The following is a 17,870-nucleotide window of genomic DNA, read 5'->3' as shown; positions in this document are numbered from 1 at the left end:
GGTAAACTGCGATTTGGCTCGAAATCTTACGCTTAATCTGACTAAACCGCTCCGACAGTTTGCGCACGTTTCGGGGTTTATTTAATATATAAATTATAATATCATTAAGTACACAGCGCTCGATGTGTAACGACTATCAAATGACTACTGGCTACTGGGACTAGTAGCTAGAGGTCTTTGACCCGCGATCGATGTAGATGGTATAGAGTTGAGAAACCTATACTCAGTCTTATATAACGTAAAAATATACAACATATACGAACGGACGGACGGACTACTTTGAACGTCTATCTAACAATGAGTAAAAGTGGATCCTTCGATGTCGACTTTGATCGATAGTTATGATGAATCCACGTCACAAGTCGGTGAACGATCGTGCGTGTAGATGAATTCGCCGATTATAAAGACATTTTTTTCATTATATCCGTTAAAAAACAAAGAACGTATCGTTAAAATTCGTAAGAATAACGCGGTTATCGACAAGACGAGAAAAATGCCTTCGTAATCGATAATACATCTAAGGCATTCGCGAGTCACACGTAAAATTTATATTGGATTATCGCTTTCTAATCCACTCAAGCGACAGTCCTGCAGTATAAAACGTCATAAATATAAATATATACGTACGTATAGCTACAAACTACGAATAGGTAATGCCAGCCAGTGTTAGGTATTGATCGAGTAAAATTTTTCACTTAACTGAAATAATCTATTAATCAAATGTTTATATAAGTGTAATTAATGAATCGTTATGTATATAATCGTGGCTAATTTAATCGATTGTTGATATTAATCATTGTAGGATCAATCAAAGTAATCATTATACATCATTATTTATAATTACGAACTAATCGATTAATTAATTTAATCGATTGTTGAGATTAATCATTGATTAAAGAAGTAATCATACATTAGTTGTTAATTTTAATCAAGACGTGATTAAACGTTGTAGTCAATCTGTGTAAAAATTTATTTTAAACGGCATGTATTTGTAAAGATATGATCGACTGATTATATTAGTCACGATTACATATATGAGGTGTATACGAAAATTACTGGAATAATTTGGACAATAATTTAAATGCGCAGTAAACATTGTTTCATACAAATAGGCGCATTTTTAACGACAGCATCCATCTGATTTTGAATGGCGTTGCTAAAATCAGGTCAACATGAAATTTTGTAACAGAATGATAGTTTTTTTTTTGTTTTAAACATAAACTGATTCCCCCAGTCATTCTGTAGTATATGAAAATACCAGGGTAAAATCATCGAAAGTAGATACGAAAGATATTTTACATTCCTGTTATTTTTCAGCACAAAATATGACGAAACATCACATAAAACATTCATTTTTCGATAATCTCACCTGAAATTTGATTTTTGTACGTAGAATAACGAGTGGAGTAATCAGTTGTTATAAGAAAATATAAGAAAGCCCTTAAAAAAAAATTCGTTGCAATGATGTATCAATGATTAGTATCATTAATAAATTTTTCTCGTATTTTCTGAGATATGTTCTGACACCTCGTAGAACGATTAATTTCGATTAATAGATTAATTCAGTCAAATAGATTAACACTGATACCAGCGAAGAGATAGTTAATACTGAATGTTCCAAAGATTTCGCAATGAGAATATACTCGGTACATATAAATGTGCGCGAGCGTGTGATTGTACATACGTGTAATATAATACATGTATAAAGAGAGAGAGAGANGGGGGGGGGGGGGAGATTAGAAACATTCAATTGCTCGGTGTATTCTCGTCGTCTTGCTGATCGCTGGTCTCGGCCGCGGAAGGTATCGTGGCGAGTAATCTAACGGCCAGTCTACCGGGCGACCCTGGGGATTCCGGCTCCTGAATAGCGAGCTGACGGGTCAATCGCGGCTTCGGCCTAGTCGGTCTCGGCGTGTTGCGCGCGCTAATCTCTAAAGAGGCACTGGATCTCGAGATGCGCCAGGTACTGGTGCTGGCAGTGGTCGCAGAACCGGAGGAATCGTTGCGCGAGGAGCTCAGGTTCGAGTCCTGCGACGGTTTCCTGGTGATTAGCCAAGAGCTGGCCCTACGCTTCGGGTCGAGCAGCCTGAGCGGGATGCCGCAGTGGTGGGTCTGACGCCACGAGTCCGACCTGGACGAGGAGAAGTTCTCGCTCGAGGACACCGAGGACGCCCGTTTGTGCTGCTTCTCTTGGATCTGGGCGATCTGGTAGGCGTATTGGTCGTTCCGCGTGTGCCTTGGCCGGGGGTCGCGCGCGCACGGCCAAAAGATCCTGGCGCTCCACCAACGATAGGACGGACAGCGGTTTGCCTCCAGCAGCCTCGAGTTGCAGACGCACGGCGTCTGGAGGCCCTGGTTCTCCCGCGACGACCTGTCCACCAGGCTGTTTGTGTTGGCCGGGGTCTGCCGATTGCTAAAATTCGAGCTGTGCCGGCATCGGCCGATGCCGCGGGTCACGCGCGACTCTTCGATCGCCTTGCAGATCAGCACGCAGTCCTTCTTAAACTGTTTCGTAAGGATCGCGTATAAGAACGGGTTGCAGCAGGAGTTGAGTGGCAGCACGAACACCGCGAACACCTTCGCCTGCTCGAGGGACACCAGCTGCATACCGAAGGTCGCCGTGAGAGAGAAGAAGGCTATCGGCGACCAGCAGAGGAAATCTGTAAACACCAGTAGCGCCATTCTCTTCGCTATACGCGAGTCATTCGAGTTCCATGCCTGGGAGCCTCGTATCGCGCAGTACATCTTCAGGTAACAGCCCATTAGTATCAGGAAGGCTACCCCGTTGATCAGCATGAGAAATACTACGTATGCGAGCGCTGCGCTCCCGTTCGTCTCGAACGGTAAACAAATGGCGAATTTCCGGTAATCCGAGACCCCGAGCAGCGGCAAACTCGCCATCGACAGTGCAAAGCACCAACCTATCGTCATGATGTAGCCCGCGTGCTTCAGCGACAGCCGCTTGTTCAGGTGCATCGCGTGCGTTATTGCGTAATTCCTCTCCAAAGTGATGACGGCAAGCGTGTAGACACTCAATTCGGAGCTGAGGACACCCAAGAAACCAGCCAGTTGACAGCCAGCCGACATTTGCCATGGTATCGCGTACATTCGGAATTCCCCCAGCGTCGATGCATCTACGACGGCTAAAACGCCTGGAATGATAACGACACTTGTTGTTAGACTGCTGTTTAATTGTTTCATATGAATGTTTTGCGGAGTACGTTGATGCTCGTAAAATGATTTATCACATTCTGGGAACAATGAATCTCTCTAGATTTCCCGACAATCGAAAGAGCATAGTCACCCAATTTTTTTACTTATCCCGAATTCTCCCGAAAGCTAGCTTGACTTGACGCATCAAACGGCTGTATGAAGCTAATCGTGTGAAGAATCGATCTATCGCCAATCTGTTGTCAACAAATTACTCACTGGGAAGCTTCGTAGACCTTTCTTTTACAATTTATTGCCGCCTATTCACATGTTACATATGCAAAGTAATAATTGATATATTTGTTATATTTCCATCTATACAAAATGTAATTGCCAATAAAAAAGAAAAAAAAATTGAAAAGTGGCGACATGTTATTTTCCCGAGTCTTCAAGTCAATATGAAGAAAGGGAGAAAAGGATCATCACCTAGAAAGACACCCATGAAGAAGTCGGCAGCGGCTAAATTGCAAACCAGAAATCGCGGTACATCCATCTTACTTCGTGAAAATATCAAGACAAACACTACTGTGCCGTTCCCAAGCATGGCGAGAAGGAAGACTATCCACACGCCGCATCGTAAGGTCCACCAGTCGAATAAGTCTTGGCACGGTAGGAAAGGACCTGCAAATTTCAAGATGACCGGAGAATCTCAGTGATTTTGGTCAACGAGAGCCAACGACGTACCGGGTTGTGGCAGGCATTGGATACGGGAGGATATCGTCCGAGCTGTCGTCCGACTTTCTAACTCCTCGAAATAATCCTCTACGTAGGATGGTAGGTTTCCTGGATACGTAAAATCCGAACCAAAGTTAGCCCAAAGTTCATTTATTTGCGATCCAAATTTGTCGGTCAAGTTATCTAAAAAATATTTATCACTTCAGTGCTGCAAAGATCGAAACATGATAATGAGAGGTGACGGAATAGTGGACGAAGTAGTGAAAGACTTTCTTTCTCTTTTCGGATGATATTGCGCGACGCGATCAATATTTTTGCACGACGGGACTTTGCAGCAGTTAAGTGTTAAATAAAGCGCGAAGCGTACAAAGAAGTGCGGAATGCAAAATGCACACGACGAACTAATAGTTGGTGAATTTTTTCCGCTGGCGTGACAGGTCTAACGGACGTTCAGTTTGCTCACTGAGTGCGCATGCAGCTTTTCTGTCAATAATTGTGAAACTAGTTTTTCTGCTCCGTCAAAATGGAGCGTGATGTCAACAGAGAATCAAATTTTTTGTAAAACTCGGCAAGAACGAAATTCATGAGTGATGCGCTCATTGTACGTGAATTTATCGGCAAAAACAATGTTATTACTATAGACTACCCCTGTGACTTTCTTAAAATGCGGGAATATGTGGAAAACGCGAAGCTCCTGAAGGATCTATCAAAGCAAATGCAATATGCTGCTTTGAATACAATAGAAGAAGCGTTGGGCAAAGTATATTCTGTTAGAGGGAGAGTATTTTTCGTACAAAAATCATTGAAAATAGATTTTTGGTGAATCACAAACTTTTTGTCCACACCTGTGAGGATGACAGGAATTACTTACCCAACTGTGGCCAGATATCGCTGAAAGTCGAATTCCACAAGCTTGCGTCGAATTCATTGTCGGTGGGGAATAAAATCGATTCTCGTACCGCTGTCTTCGTGACAGACTCTTCCACCTCAATCGACAGAAACGAGCAGCAGTGATAAGCGTATGACAGCAACATCGTTTGCACTCGCGGAAATCTTTCGGGAGATGGGAATTCTCGCAGTGCAGGATTATTGAATGTCTTGAGGTGTAGCAAGCCTGCCAGACCTTTTATCGGCAGTGTGGGGAAAACGTTGTTTCCCAAATTTCTATGAACGCATATATTTATGTCTCAATTGGCCATAGTTATGCAAAACGGATCCACAAAATTTTAATTTTTGACATTTTCTTCCCAATATAGGTAATCTTTTTACATAAGACTCACAGGAGCTTAAAATTACCCTGGTGAAAAAAATACCTCCGAATTTTTTTATATTATTCTCAGAATTTCTATGAAAATTGCGTCACTTTCCTAGAATATTTCAGATTATTTATACAAATTGGAATGTTCGTGCCATTTTTTACCAATTGCATCTTTTTTATCAATTTTTAAAGTTTGACTCAATGAATACCCTTCAAGAGAAGAAGATAGACCATGTTTGAACGACTGTAAAAAACTGAGGTATCATATAAATTTTCATCTTCATTTTTCTCGAAACTTATTATCTCGAAAGTACCATTAATATTAATATTAATATACATATTAATTAGTTTCTTACATAATCATGGCCAATTACGCTCGACAGCTAATTTAGAAAATATAATTTAACACGTTCGCTACAGATCACTTTGATTTATGAAGGCTCCTGAGGTTTCGTCGCCATTTTGATTAATGATATCAGAAACGTATGCCCGAAATTCTTGCAAAATATGTTGAAATAAAAAGACATGTCCGTAAAGTGATACTTGTGATTGAGTGAGAGAGCACATATTTTTAAAGCATTCTTTTCTCTTACTTTAACGATCAATACATCGTAAAATTAACGTGACAGAAGCATGAGAAAAGATAGACTGGAAAAGAAAGTTTCATGCAATATCACGATTAACAGTTAGATCAAAAGGAAAGTTTGAGGAATATTTTCAAAATGTGATCAATCGATCAGAAGTATAATTTTATTTATATCTATTTATTTTAACGTATTTCGCAAAAATTACACATCCTCACGGGTCAATGTACTTTTTTTTACGTAATAATGTAAACAGACTTGATTTATGTAATATTATATTAATATTATATATAATTGATGCGCTACCAAGTAAAACAGACTTAATTTGTTTACGTGGAATAAAAAATTACTGCACACGTATGAGGTCGGTCTCTTGTGAGAGATCCGTGTGTTGCATATAAGTGACGCAGGTAACGAACGTGTTAAATCGCGAGCGTGGACACTCACAAGTCTTCCAATTGTTTCGTTTCTCTAAATGCATCAGGATGTATATACTTGATGTAATTGTTTTCCAAGTCTCTGAAACATGATCAACTGGAATATATGTACACGCTGGTATCATTGAAAACACACGATCAATAAATAGTGTCAGACTTACAAAACTTGAAGTCTAGATAGGCCGGTAAACGCATCGTTGGAAATGCTTTGCAAATTATTTTTGGACAGAAGAAGATCGTGCAACATACTTAAACCTTTAAAAGCATCGTCTGGTAATGTGGAAATCATATTGCTAGCTAAATTTCTGAAAAAAAAAGCGATGTTTGAATCATGCCTTCCGTTCATTTGCACATATTATATAGAGTATACAAAAAGTTCGGGAATCCCTTAATTGTTCCGAAAATGCGCATTTTAGTAAGACATACTTCGGACAAAAATTGTAACACATTTAATGGCGGTTTAATCCTTCGGACGTTACTAAAGTCAGTTTAACATAAATCAGTTTCTCCTTTTCAGATTACTAGATAGATTACTAGGTTATCATTATGTTATCCAAAGGACCTCTCCGAAGAGCTCATATTTGAGAGTAGGATGTCCGACAATACATTTTTAAAGTTAATATATTTTAACATTTAAAATATTTAAGTCGACCCGTCATTGGCAACGTCATCGAAAGTCAGATCAGAACACTACCATTAAATACTATTAAATTTAAACCTTACAACATTTGTCTGGAACATTTTTTTAATAAAATGAATGTTTTCCGAACTATTAAGGGCACTTTTCGTATACTCTATATAAGTTGTGTTCCCACTCAACGGGTAGAACAGCTTTTAATCGACCAATCAAGATAGAAAAAGATTTCCTTATCATAATTGGTTAATAAATGCTACTCTACCCGTCAAATAGGATTTTCGAATGGCTTATATATTCGCGTGTTATATTACATACTTACAAAACGCGGAGTTGATGGCAGTTTCGTAAATTTGGTATTTCTGTCAAATAATTGGACTTCATATCGCTAAAAACAGAGATAGGATGTACAAAAGAATTATATCGCATAAAATAATCACGATTGTCATTTAAACGATTCCCTGCTAGAAAAGAAACCATGTGGGAATCCATATAGGAAATCCATATATGGAATCCCATAGTTGTCTCTGGGGATTTGCACTAAAAACTCACGTCTTGGATAAGAATCTATGTATCTGTATGAATTTTCACAAATATGGATTCACATGAATTCCAATTTTCGTCTATCCAGCAAACAATTTAGTAGCAAATTGTTGCCAAATTAGTTCAATCAAATTCGCTCAAAACTTGTCGGCAAACTTTGGGTCTACAATAAGCTCGTGTTTTGCTAGTGAAGTTTGCGTATATAACCCGACGCTAAAATGGCGTTAAATAACGAGAAAAGCTTGATTTAACGAGCACCGAACTTACAAACTTTTGAGCTTCGGGCATTGTCGGCAAAGATTAGAAGGAACTTCCTTCAACTGGGAACGATCTAGTTTCAATATTTCCAAAGACGTTGCTCCATTTAGATTAGGAAAGAACCGCAGTTCTTTCATGTTTGATAGTATCCTGTAATTAATGAGAGGACATTACGCGTAATACACACTGCAATTGTGTTTATTGAGCGGATAATCACTTTTCGTGCACGAGTCTTAAATATGAGCGAAGAATGCACCGCGGCTGAAAGGTAAGTTACTTACAACTTACGAAGTTTCCTAAGATTCCGAAAGGTTTCATTGTGTATCACCTTAATAGGATTCCCGCGTAAATCAAGTGACACCAGGTTATAAGCATTGCGCAATGCATCTTCCGTGAGTTGTTCTATTCTATTATTCGATATAGACCTGCAGAGATACACGGAGATAATGAAGATATTATTCGTTGAACGTAACGTTAGGACTCGAGAAAGAAATATATTTACGGCTGGAAAAGTGTCTCAACGAAAGTCAATTCAGAGTAGGACGCAAAAATTGTTAATATTTTATAGTGAGCCTTCTTGCTACAAGCTTGACAAAATTTATCATTATTTTTATTTACAATGTCTCCATCATCACTGAATATCATTATATTTGTAAAACTTGCTTGCTCTCTTTAAGAGAAAAATACCTAAAAAGAAGAAAAATATTCACGGTGGATACTAATAACATAACATATTTACTAAATTCTTTTATTTAAGTGCAGAATAAGCAATTGCTTTTCTGCATGTTGACACTTTGGACATTTTCTTTAATCATCCACAGGTCGGACATATGTGACATTTTTTACTTATTTTAGTGTGTATAGATTCACCCCCTGAAATATGCATCTACGAATCATACCTCATATATTATAATACAAATAAATATGTTATGCATCCGAATAAACATTTTTAATTTTTCAGATATTTTTTCTCTCAATATAGAGACAAAGCTCACTGTAATTTGAGTACTCTACTGACGAACAAGAAGCCTTCGTGGCTTTGAACAAAATAATCACTTACAATTCTTCAAGACTTGGTAGATTTATAGCGGCAGCTGGTATATTTGTTAAATAATTTTCATCGAGTTCCCTGCGGAGATAAGGCGAATGAAAGATATCACATTACGAATAAACGACTTAGTTTCAGATACTTACAATATACGAAGAGTTGCTAAGTTTACGAACGCATTGTCGTGAATAGCTTGTAGGTGATTACGTCGAAGAAATCTAAAAGTAACGATGTATGTGACTAAACCGTAATATTTCCGGTTGACACTCGCCGAAAAAAATCATTGCGTGTATAAATGTACTTACAAAATTTCGAGATTGGAAAATCGATGGAAAGCACGTATTGGAATGTCCGTTATATTATTGTTGGTCAGATCACTGAAATAATTACGAATTTGATCAAAATAATTTATCAAAAACAACGGCAATGACTGGAAAATAAAAGCCACGGATAGCAAAAACACGTATCGTCATAAACAATGTCGAGTAACAAAGCATTCACCGTTCAATTTTTAATATCACGACAAATAATGTAACAGATATAAATAAAAATAACCTGATGGAAATATTATGCTGAAAATTTTATTGAAATTCCCTTTCAATTAGCCCCATTATCGTTAATGTATGCAATTTTCAGTTAAATTCAACAGCATACCCTAACTTTCTTTGTATATTATGAACTTGATGAAAAGTGATGAGATGAAAGTTAGTGAAAAATTATTGAAATACATAATAACAACAAATTTCAAAATAATTTTCATTATGAAATTCAATGTAATACCGTGAAATATAATGAAAATTAAAGTATAATTCTGAAAAATAATAAGAAAATTTTGGAAATATATCATAAAAGTTACTGAACTGAAAACTGCATATATTAATAAAATGGATTGAGAGAGTATTTCAGCAAAATATTTTCATCAGGTCGAAAACAGGTATGTATGTAATTTTTTCTTTGAACAAACGCGCAAGTTGTCACAATTGTAGTCGCGTTGAAATGATTAAATCGTTTCTCGCAAATCTAAGTCGGATCTTCGCTCCGAAATGAGGAGAGACACGTTTCACCGATTTGTGGAGGGCAACACTGGGAAAATGATGTTGGGGCGGGCAAAGGATCACCGAGCGATACCTTCTAAAAATAATTCTTTTACGAGAGATGACTGCAACAGACCGCACTCCGCTCGTGGCGAATTGTGTTCATGTGAGTGCAGGCGAAAATCAGACTGAGCAGATTCCAGCAGCAGTTTTATCTCGCCATTCAAAAAGTGAAGCTAATTAATGTAATTAAAATTCATATACGAATATACATTTCTCGGAACACAACATTTGGCTTGTGAAAATTATCGTGAAAATTACAATACGGATCTGAAAAGTTGTGCATGATGACAATACATTGTAAAATGATTTCATCGGCTACATAATTTTTACAATGTATAATATAATTCTTAGTAACGTGTATATCACATATTTGAAGTTCGTCATATTTACAATTTTTCTAGTAATTAATACTATAATGTCGATATAATTCAGCCATAGGAAAAAATATTTTATAATTTTACTACAATAATGTAATTTTTGTTACAATGTAATTTTAATTTTAACTATGTACAATGTTACAATATAATTTTAATTTTAAATATGCACTTGATATAATTTTTACTACTTATTTACTTTCTCCGTGTATATTTGGAATAAAAAATTAATTCTTCTCTCAACAATGTTACACGAAAGTTAAATTATTTACGACAGTGTATCACGAAGAGTCATAAATAAAACCCATCGCGGTTTTTATTTACGGCAATGCACGTTTTTATAGCTAAAATCAATGCCGCACATCAACGTCGTTAAAAATTACACTTCCGCGATATAACCCGAGAAATAAAAAGAAGTAGGACAGGAAAACGAGCGAATCAACATTTTTGTGCGCGAACCGAGAGAGGAATGGACCGAGAAGCTGTATGGATTGTGGCCCATTTTTATGAGTTCTTTGACCTCCTTTGCTCAGGATAGATCGATGTTTACTTTAATACGCTTTAGCAAACAGGACGAAAAAGCAGGGCGGTGTATCTTCCTTCTGTATAATAATAAGGGATGAAGAGAGTTTTGTGCCACCTAAAATATATATTTAGCCGCAATCGACTCATCAGATAATTAAGTAATAAAGGAGATGGTAAACAAAAACGTGCACAAAATTATTATAATTACGCAGGAGTAAAGTTTTCATCTCGCGACGATTAGATAACAAAAAAAAAAGAAACACATATTAAAATTAAGTTCGCGTCAGCAGATGGGGAACGGCGCTGAAAGAAAAATTAATTACAGCGCTGCGATAGGATTTTCAATATTATTTATTATTTCAAACGCGAGATACAAAGAAAATATAATTTCCTTTCTAATCATCTAAACAAAAAATAAAAAATAGATTGTTATAATATTTTGTAACCGGGAAAGATTTTGACATTTTACCTAATTATTTTCCGATTTTTATATTTTAAGAATTGAAGACTACCATAAAAGATTTACTTAGTAAAATAAACTTCACTGACAGTAAACAAACCAGGTTTAACTGAAGGGAATAATATTTCTAAGGATCAAATTCGATTATATTGGAACAAAGTTTCAAGTTTTTTAAGTTTTAGTTGGTCAAATAACTAGTATTTAATCACTGTAAATTCCTTAGTAATTCTCAATATTAAATTTCTGTAAGGAATGCTTGTTAAGGATGAGAAATTCTGTTTCCACCAATCAAATAATTTAATTTAATTTAAAAGCCGAATGGCTTCAATCGTCCTTTTCTCTGCGTATCTACTAAACACACACATATGTATCGCTGGTGAGTTTAATCGGCGATATTCTCGCGCATGAATTTGGGAACGTCGATCATGCAATAATTAATATGACTCGCTGACTCAGGATCACCAAATGCGATGCGCTCGGTCGCCTCGATGAACGGGCACGCGCGCGTGTAGTGTTTTTCCTTTCGCCCATTCCTTTTAAAATAGAAGAAGCGCGTCTTACCGTGGTACTTTCGCGCTCGCTTTTTTAAACGGGACTTTCTCGGTGCGTACGAAAAGTGGATTCTAATTACGTTTTCGGGACATGACAGGCGTTACAGGCGGACCTCTAAAAACTTTCATATTCAAGGACAGCTCAAATTCGTTACCCAACGAATGAATATGATATATTTTTAACATGATTGTATATGGATCTATCATACGTGCAGGAAAATAACAGAAAGATAAAAAATATTGATATCCTGGTAGAACAGAAAATAACGAGAAAATGACTGTAAGATTCCTCATCATTTTCACGTCGTTTCTTCCCCTTCCCGGGTTTATGCACTTTTTATGCGGCTTGAATCACTAGCGTTATATCCAGTATAAAATTTCATTCTGCATAATAACTATTGCGTGTAGTGCTACTGTGTATGGTGCATAAACCATGTTTTTGGGCAGCGATGTATAATCATGTCCTTATTGCTTCCTAAATTTCCTATGCTGACTAGGAATTGTTATATATTCTAGTCGGGCAAGACTAGAAATACCACTATGGTATTTTTACGGTTTATGAATATTTTCGAGGCGTAAATTCTCCGCGTATATGCAGACAAATTTCAGTCGTTTCAAGTTCACGAATTACTTTCACGATAGACGTCGCAACATCGTGTGAACGTGACAGGAATGACGAGTATGCACAGCGACGTACTTTTTGTGTTCGTGCAATATTAATGAAGAAACGTTCGAAGATGGCGTGTAATATCGCTGTACAAAAGAATCGATTAATAAATCGGACAATGCAATATCGTGAGACAACGAACGCTTTGAAGAAATTTTGTTTTCTCGCCGAATATCTTCTCTTTTCTGACACGTTCTGTAATCAACTGAAGTCGAATTCAATGGATTCCGCGATGATTTTCATTAATCGGCACTCCTTGTGACAAGAATTAATTAAATCTCAGGACGTTGCTTTAAAAACCAGCCGCGGGATACGTAGAGCCGAAGTTGAGACTAAGATCGTGTCTTTTTCCAGTTTTTAACATACTAATCGGGCAGATATACCCTTTTCTTTATGATCGTTGATCAGCCAATCAATCTCAAGTTTAGATAACTTCGTGGAGAAAAGTTCCAGATTTTATCCTCCGATGTTGCAAGAATACACCAATCGGAATTAGATCGACTTACAATTTCGTCTCAAGTTTTCGCTTGAAGATATCTTTATATATATACAGCGGCGTCTATTGTAAAACGAGCGCGTGACCGCGGATCGAACAGTTACATGCCCGTTCTCTTGATCCTAAATCACGATCACGGTATATCGTTTAGCTCAGTATGTGGGTCGCGTTATGCATAGTGTGCGTTGTTTTTATTTATCGCTCAATCGAGTATGTTTCCTTCTCTCTCCACCGCGGATCACCGCATTTATACGCACGAGCGTGCTGCGCGGGAGAGAGGAAAAGCTCGAAAAAGAAAAAATCTAGCCGACGAAAGAAAATTAGTTCCTCCCCAGAGTTATCCAAGGAATATCCTGTGGATGCCCTTAGGGACGCCTTCTGGACGTTCCTTAGATGTCTGTATGGGTTACTGCACATATATATTCCGCGAACTTTCGCGTACGTGTTCACTCATTGCGAAACGCAGCGTAACGCATTCGTCATGGATAATTCAGTTGCAGAATGTCTCTTTTCTCCGATAGAAGAGCCTCGCGACTAGAGCCGTATGTAGGACGCACGGCGGCGAATGTTCATTGCCAAGTTTACCTTCTAGAATCAATCGCGAATTTACATAGCCGGTTGTAAAATCGTTTTTTCCATCTGCGAGATGCGCAACAATTTGGGCGGAAAACGATCGCTCGATGGAGGAAAAAATTATGTAAAAACGATGATCGAAAGCGGGTTTTTGCAGTAATTTTCTCGTCACTCCGACGTTATCGTAATTTTTTGCTCTACTCGAGCGCAAAAATCCGCAGCGCTCGGGTCGTTTGTACATACAATCGGTGAGTTAGAGATCGTGCGATACTTTCTTTTCCTATGACTTTTTTTAACATGGGACAATTTGTTTCTTATTAATTTTCAGGAGATCCTATCAAATATGAGATGCGAAAAAAAGTCTTGTAATCGTTAGTTCGAATCTACAATATAGATACAGTGGGCTTCAAGCGCAATGACTACGGCAATCCGGTTTAATAACTACCGTAGTTAGCGGACTGCATTTAATTGGAATGTATATTTTAGATCTAAAAGGATACACCAATCAGATGCAAGAGTTCACGGTCGTTACTGGATATTAACATTGTAAGTCCACAATAGATGTAGTAAGCTTTTAGTTCTGAACAATAAAATATAATCTAATTTCTGATAACGCTTCAATCTTATAAATCGCAACATTTAGTAACGCTGGAAACACTTTTTGCTCGAAATCACGTTAGATTATTCCGAAGGAAAGGTTTGCTACGCTTGCCGTAGGATCGGCGGAAAAAGTCGTGTGAAATCACCTACTTTCGCGATTTGATCACGTGCGGCGCGAATTAACGTCTGTTGTGAAAGGCTGTACTTACATTTTCGTGACGTTATCCGAAACAACGGCTCGTAGCACATTGACGTCGTGAATCGGCCGTACGGAAAAGAGGCTCGCACCACGGCACAGCAGTTCCCGGCCGTCGGCGACGACGTTACATGCGTCCGGAGCGATACTCCGGCAGTAGCGGATCCGCCAAAGAAAGATGATCGCCAGAATGATCGCTCTTCCGTAGGCACAAAACCGTGTGCACATGCCGGCCGATCACGTACGCGTTATAATTCACTTTCACAGTTCTTCTCTCAGACCCCCACCCCCACCCCCGGGTTCGCCGCGCCCAGGACGAAGTCACTTCACTATCATTCTTCACGTCGCGGCGCCCATGCGTGCACGGGTGGATACGACGCGTGCACGCGCGCAACCACCAACGCAAACATCCCCATAAGGAGCTACGGCCGCCGTCACCATTCAAGGGGTGAACGGAGATGATGATGAGGAGAGCAGACGTCTGCGAGAGAGAGACGATCTCTCCTCCTGCTGCCCCCCCCCTCCCCCAAGAAAAGATACGTTTACAGCGCGGTACGTTCACCGACTGATCCGCGATGTTACAACGCCACGGTGCCTGTGCTTACTTTCGTATCCCTACCCCTGTGCGCGCACCCACCCTGGACCGACTACTTTCTCGTCCGCTGCCTGCTCCGCGACAACCGACCAGCGGACCCCCGTGTATATGCGGGAGTATATGTCGAAGACGTGTACCTCTCTCGGTGCTCTCGTTGCCGCGGTCGATAATCCTCGCGTCACTCTACGTCAGCTAACCCGCCGTGACCTCCCATGCCTCTCGTTTCCTTCTTGTCTTAAAGACAACGTTCCGAAAATGTTTGCGAATAGTCATTCTCGTGGTAATCGGACAGTTCCGATCTTGTCTCGCCGACACATGTATTCGGACAAAACTGCACAAAGGAGAAAAGGTTGATGAATTTGCACGAACAAACTGTTCCGCATGGAGGAAATATTGTAGTAAAAATTATTACAAAAGTTTATAATGCTGGAATATTGTAATGCCGGAATTATTATCGAAATTACTATGTATGTTGTAATCTTTAGTGATATATCACTCAAAATTACAATATATATCGTAATTTCGACGATAATTCCAACATTACAAATTGTTGTGCCGCAATATTTTTTCCGTGCAGGCAGAACGGGAAATCACGAGAACATTAAAATTACGAGAGAATGACTGTCGTCGAATTCGATTATCCGCACTATAGATCAGTGCACATAAAAAGCAGCTGCATATAACGTTTCTAAATGTAATTGTATATCAAGATGAAGTAATTAATACATATTCTGCTAAAGAAAATGACAATATCGCCCGCACACAGCAAAATATACCACACCAAGATATCTGGAAAATATCTGAATGTTTAAATATCAGATGATTGTCGAGATATGACGGAGATATTTGAAAGACGTCCGCAAGATATTAATACCGGCCACAGTCGTACGTTGCAAAGATATATTTTTCAAGGAAAATCGAATAATGATGTTTCCGCAGATATTCTGTGAATATATCTGAAAATAAGAAATATCTCAAATGCAATTTGAAATTGCAGGTATCAAGATATGTGATTATATCTCTGATATACTTTCCATTGTGGGCATGATTAAGCATCTAAATAGATATTGAGCGAACAAAACGAATGTAAACTTTCGTACTTAGTATTTGGGAAATATGTATGCCATAATAAATACGAATATAATGTTTCGATTTGTCTAGACAAGACATGCATGTATGTCTAAAAGACGTTTTTAAAACATTGTTTTTAAGACATTCTTGAGACTTTGTCGAAAAGGCGTCTTTATGATGTCTTTGAGACGTTTCAAGAAGACATTTCAAATTTTGTAAACCTTACATAGTCTATATGTATATAAATATGTGTGTGTGTGCGTGTTACCTACGGTAGAACATTAATAATATTAGTGATAGTGAAAATAAAAATAATAACAATAACAAGACAACAGCTATAAAAATATAATTATAAATGTATACAAAACTGCATGATTTATTTTACATATATAAAGAGGAAGAAGAAAGTTTTTGACAAATTTACTCCTCGTTAGTTACGGATAGACAGTACGTTTATATGTATAGAATAGTTTAATTATTATTACAAACATGCAATTTTTATTTTTTATTTTTACCGGGACTGATATTTCATACATATATACAATATATTCATAACAGTATATAAAGAGAGAAGAAAGATGCGCGCATGTTGAACGGAATATACATCTGATGCCGTGTTACTCATTCACGGAAATTACGGACGTAACACGCATCAAATGAAAACATTATCGGCAGTGCGAAAATGGATGCAGCGAAATAGTTCCAACGTCAAAAGTAAATGCAGATGGCGTATCAAACAGTCACGTGAAATGATATCAAGGAAAATGCTGGCGTGATCGTTTTCAAGTTTCTCGTTGATACAGGCCTTATTCTTTGTATTATTTATAAATTACAGAATAAAGAATAGGTGCTTGCCTCTATTTACTAACTGAAAATTAAATAATTATAAATTATTAAATGAAATAAATTTCATGTGCTAAAATTAGTGAATAAAAGTTTGCGTTGGAATATCATTGTTGTTTTCCACCATCTTCCTCACGAAGTAATGACAAGAAATTAATTAAAAAAAACCATACTTTCTATCATTTCGCACATATCGCATTTTAATTAAAAAATTTAATATTTGCCGTGTATTGCACCATTCTATGCAAATTGAGTTTAAACGTCCCTGAAATGCATTATCAGTTTCACGATACTTGGTTACGTGACCGACGAAAATAACATGTATGTGCGTCAATTGCTATTTTAGGTCATTGACAATTTCTATAAAATTTTAACCGACAGATTCTACGATTGAACGAAACTATAATTTTTATATTAGATTATTCATGCAAATATATATATATATATATATATATATATATATATATATATATATATATATATATATATATATATATATATATATATATATATATATATATATATATATATATATATATATATATATATATATATATATATATATATATATATATATATATATATATATATATATATATATATATATATATATATATATATATATATATATATATATATATATATATATATATATATATATATATATATATATATATATATATATATATATATATATATATATATATATATATATATATATATATATATATATATATATATATATATATATATATATATATATATATATATATATATATATATATATATATATATATATATATATATATATATATATATATATATATATATATATATATATATATATATATATATATATATATATATATATATATATATATATATATATATATATATATATATATATATATATATATATATATATATATATATATATATATATATATATATATATATATATATATATATATATATATATATATATATATATATATATAGTATGATAATGCATTTTTGCTGAATCAAAATTACAAAGTATAATTAAAAATACGACATATAATACGATATAATTAGTGTTAGCTCGCACAAACTTAATTGTACTTTATGCACAAATTTAATTGTTATTTATAATTATGCCAAGTGACACACAGAAAATAAGAAGTGTTATATAACTG

At 36.6% G+C, this 17,870-nt stretch overlaps 1 protein-coding gene across 3 annotated transcripts; it reads right to left on the bottom strand.

Moving 5' to 3' along the window:
• Positions 1-1,720: 1,720 nt before the first annotated feature.
• On the bottom strand, positions 1,721-14,838 carry LOC106749186 (lutropin-choriogonadotropic hormone receptor). 3 transcript variants are annotated; one of them, XM_014628372.1, is made up of 13 exons: positions 14,200-14,838; positions 8,953-9,024; positions 8,794-8,865; positions 8,660-8,728; positions 7,881-8,024; positions 7,609-7,749; positions 7,121-7,186; positions 6,326-6,469; positions 6,175-6,246; positions 4,757-5,049; positions 3,895-3,993; positions 3,637-3,831; positions 1,721-3,152 (listed from the first exon to the last, which is right to left on the bottom strand). In XM_014628372.1, the coding sequence occupies exons 1-13, from the start codon at positions 14,412-14,414 to the stop codon at positions 1,747-1,749; spliced, it is 2,988 nt and encodes a 995-aa protein (XP_014483858.1). In that variant the 5' UTR covers positions 14,415-14,838; the 3' UTR covers positions 1,721-1,746. The 3 variants fall into 3 exon arrangements, with proteins under 3 accessions (XP_014483858.1, XP_014483857.1, XP_014483859.1); XM_014628371.1 differs by having other exon boundaries at positions 3,895-4,068; positions 14,200-14,837; XM_014628373.1 differs by lacking the exons at positions 8,660-8,728; positions 8,794-8,865; positions 8,953-9,024; positions 14,200-14,838 and having other exon boundaries at positions 3,895-4,068; positions 7,888-7,974.
• Positions 14,839-17,870: the final 3,032 nt, after the last annotated feature.

Source organism: Dinoponera quadriceps, unplaced genomic scaffold (genome assembly GCF_001313825.1).
Source record: "Dinoponera quadriceps isolate SergipeBrazil2010 unplaced genomic scaffold, ASM131382v1 scaffold3196, whole genome shotgun sequence".
Lineage (NCBI taxonomy): Eukaryota > Metazoa > Arthropoda > Insecta > Hymenoptera > Formicidae > Dinoponera > Dinoponera quadriceps.
The sequence above is the reverse complement of the archived record's forward strand: the minus strand, read 5'-3'. Positions and strand labels throughout refer to the sequence as shown.

What these genes read in the sequence shown, in the direction of transcription:
- LOC106749186 (XM_014628371.1), bottom strand. Translation starts at nt 14,414, where the DNA reads ATGTGCACACGGTTTTGTGCCTACGGAAGAGCGATCATTCTGGCGATC. An exon ending in TTTTCCAATCTCGAAATTTT is followed by an intron (nt 8,866 to 8,952) that starts GTAAGTACATTT and finishes CGTTACTTTTAG; the next exon opens with ATTTCTTCGACGTAATCACC. An exon ending in CTTAGGAAACTTCGTAAGTT is followed by an intron (nt 7,750 to 7,880) that starts GTAAGTAACTTA and finishes CATTAATTACAG; the next exon opens with GATACTATCAAACATGAAAG.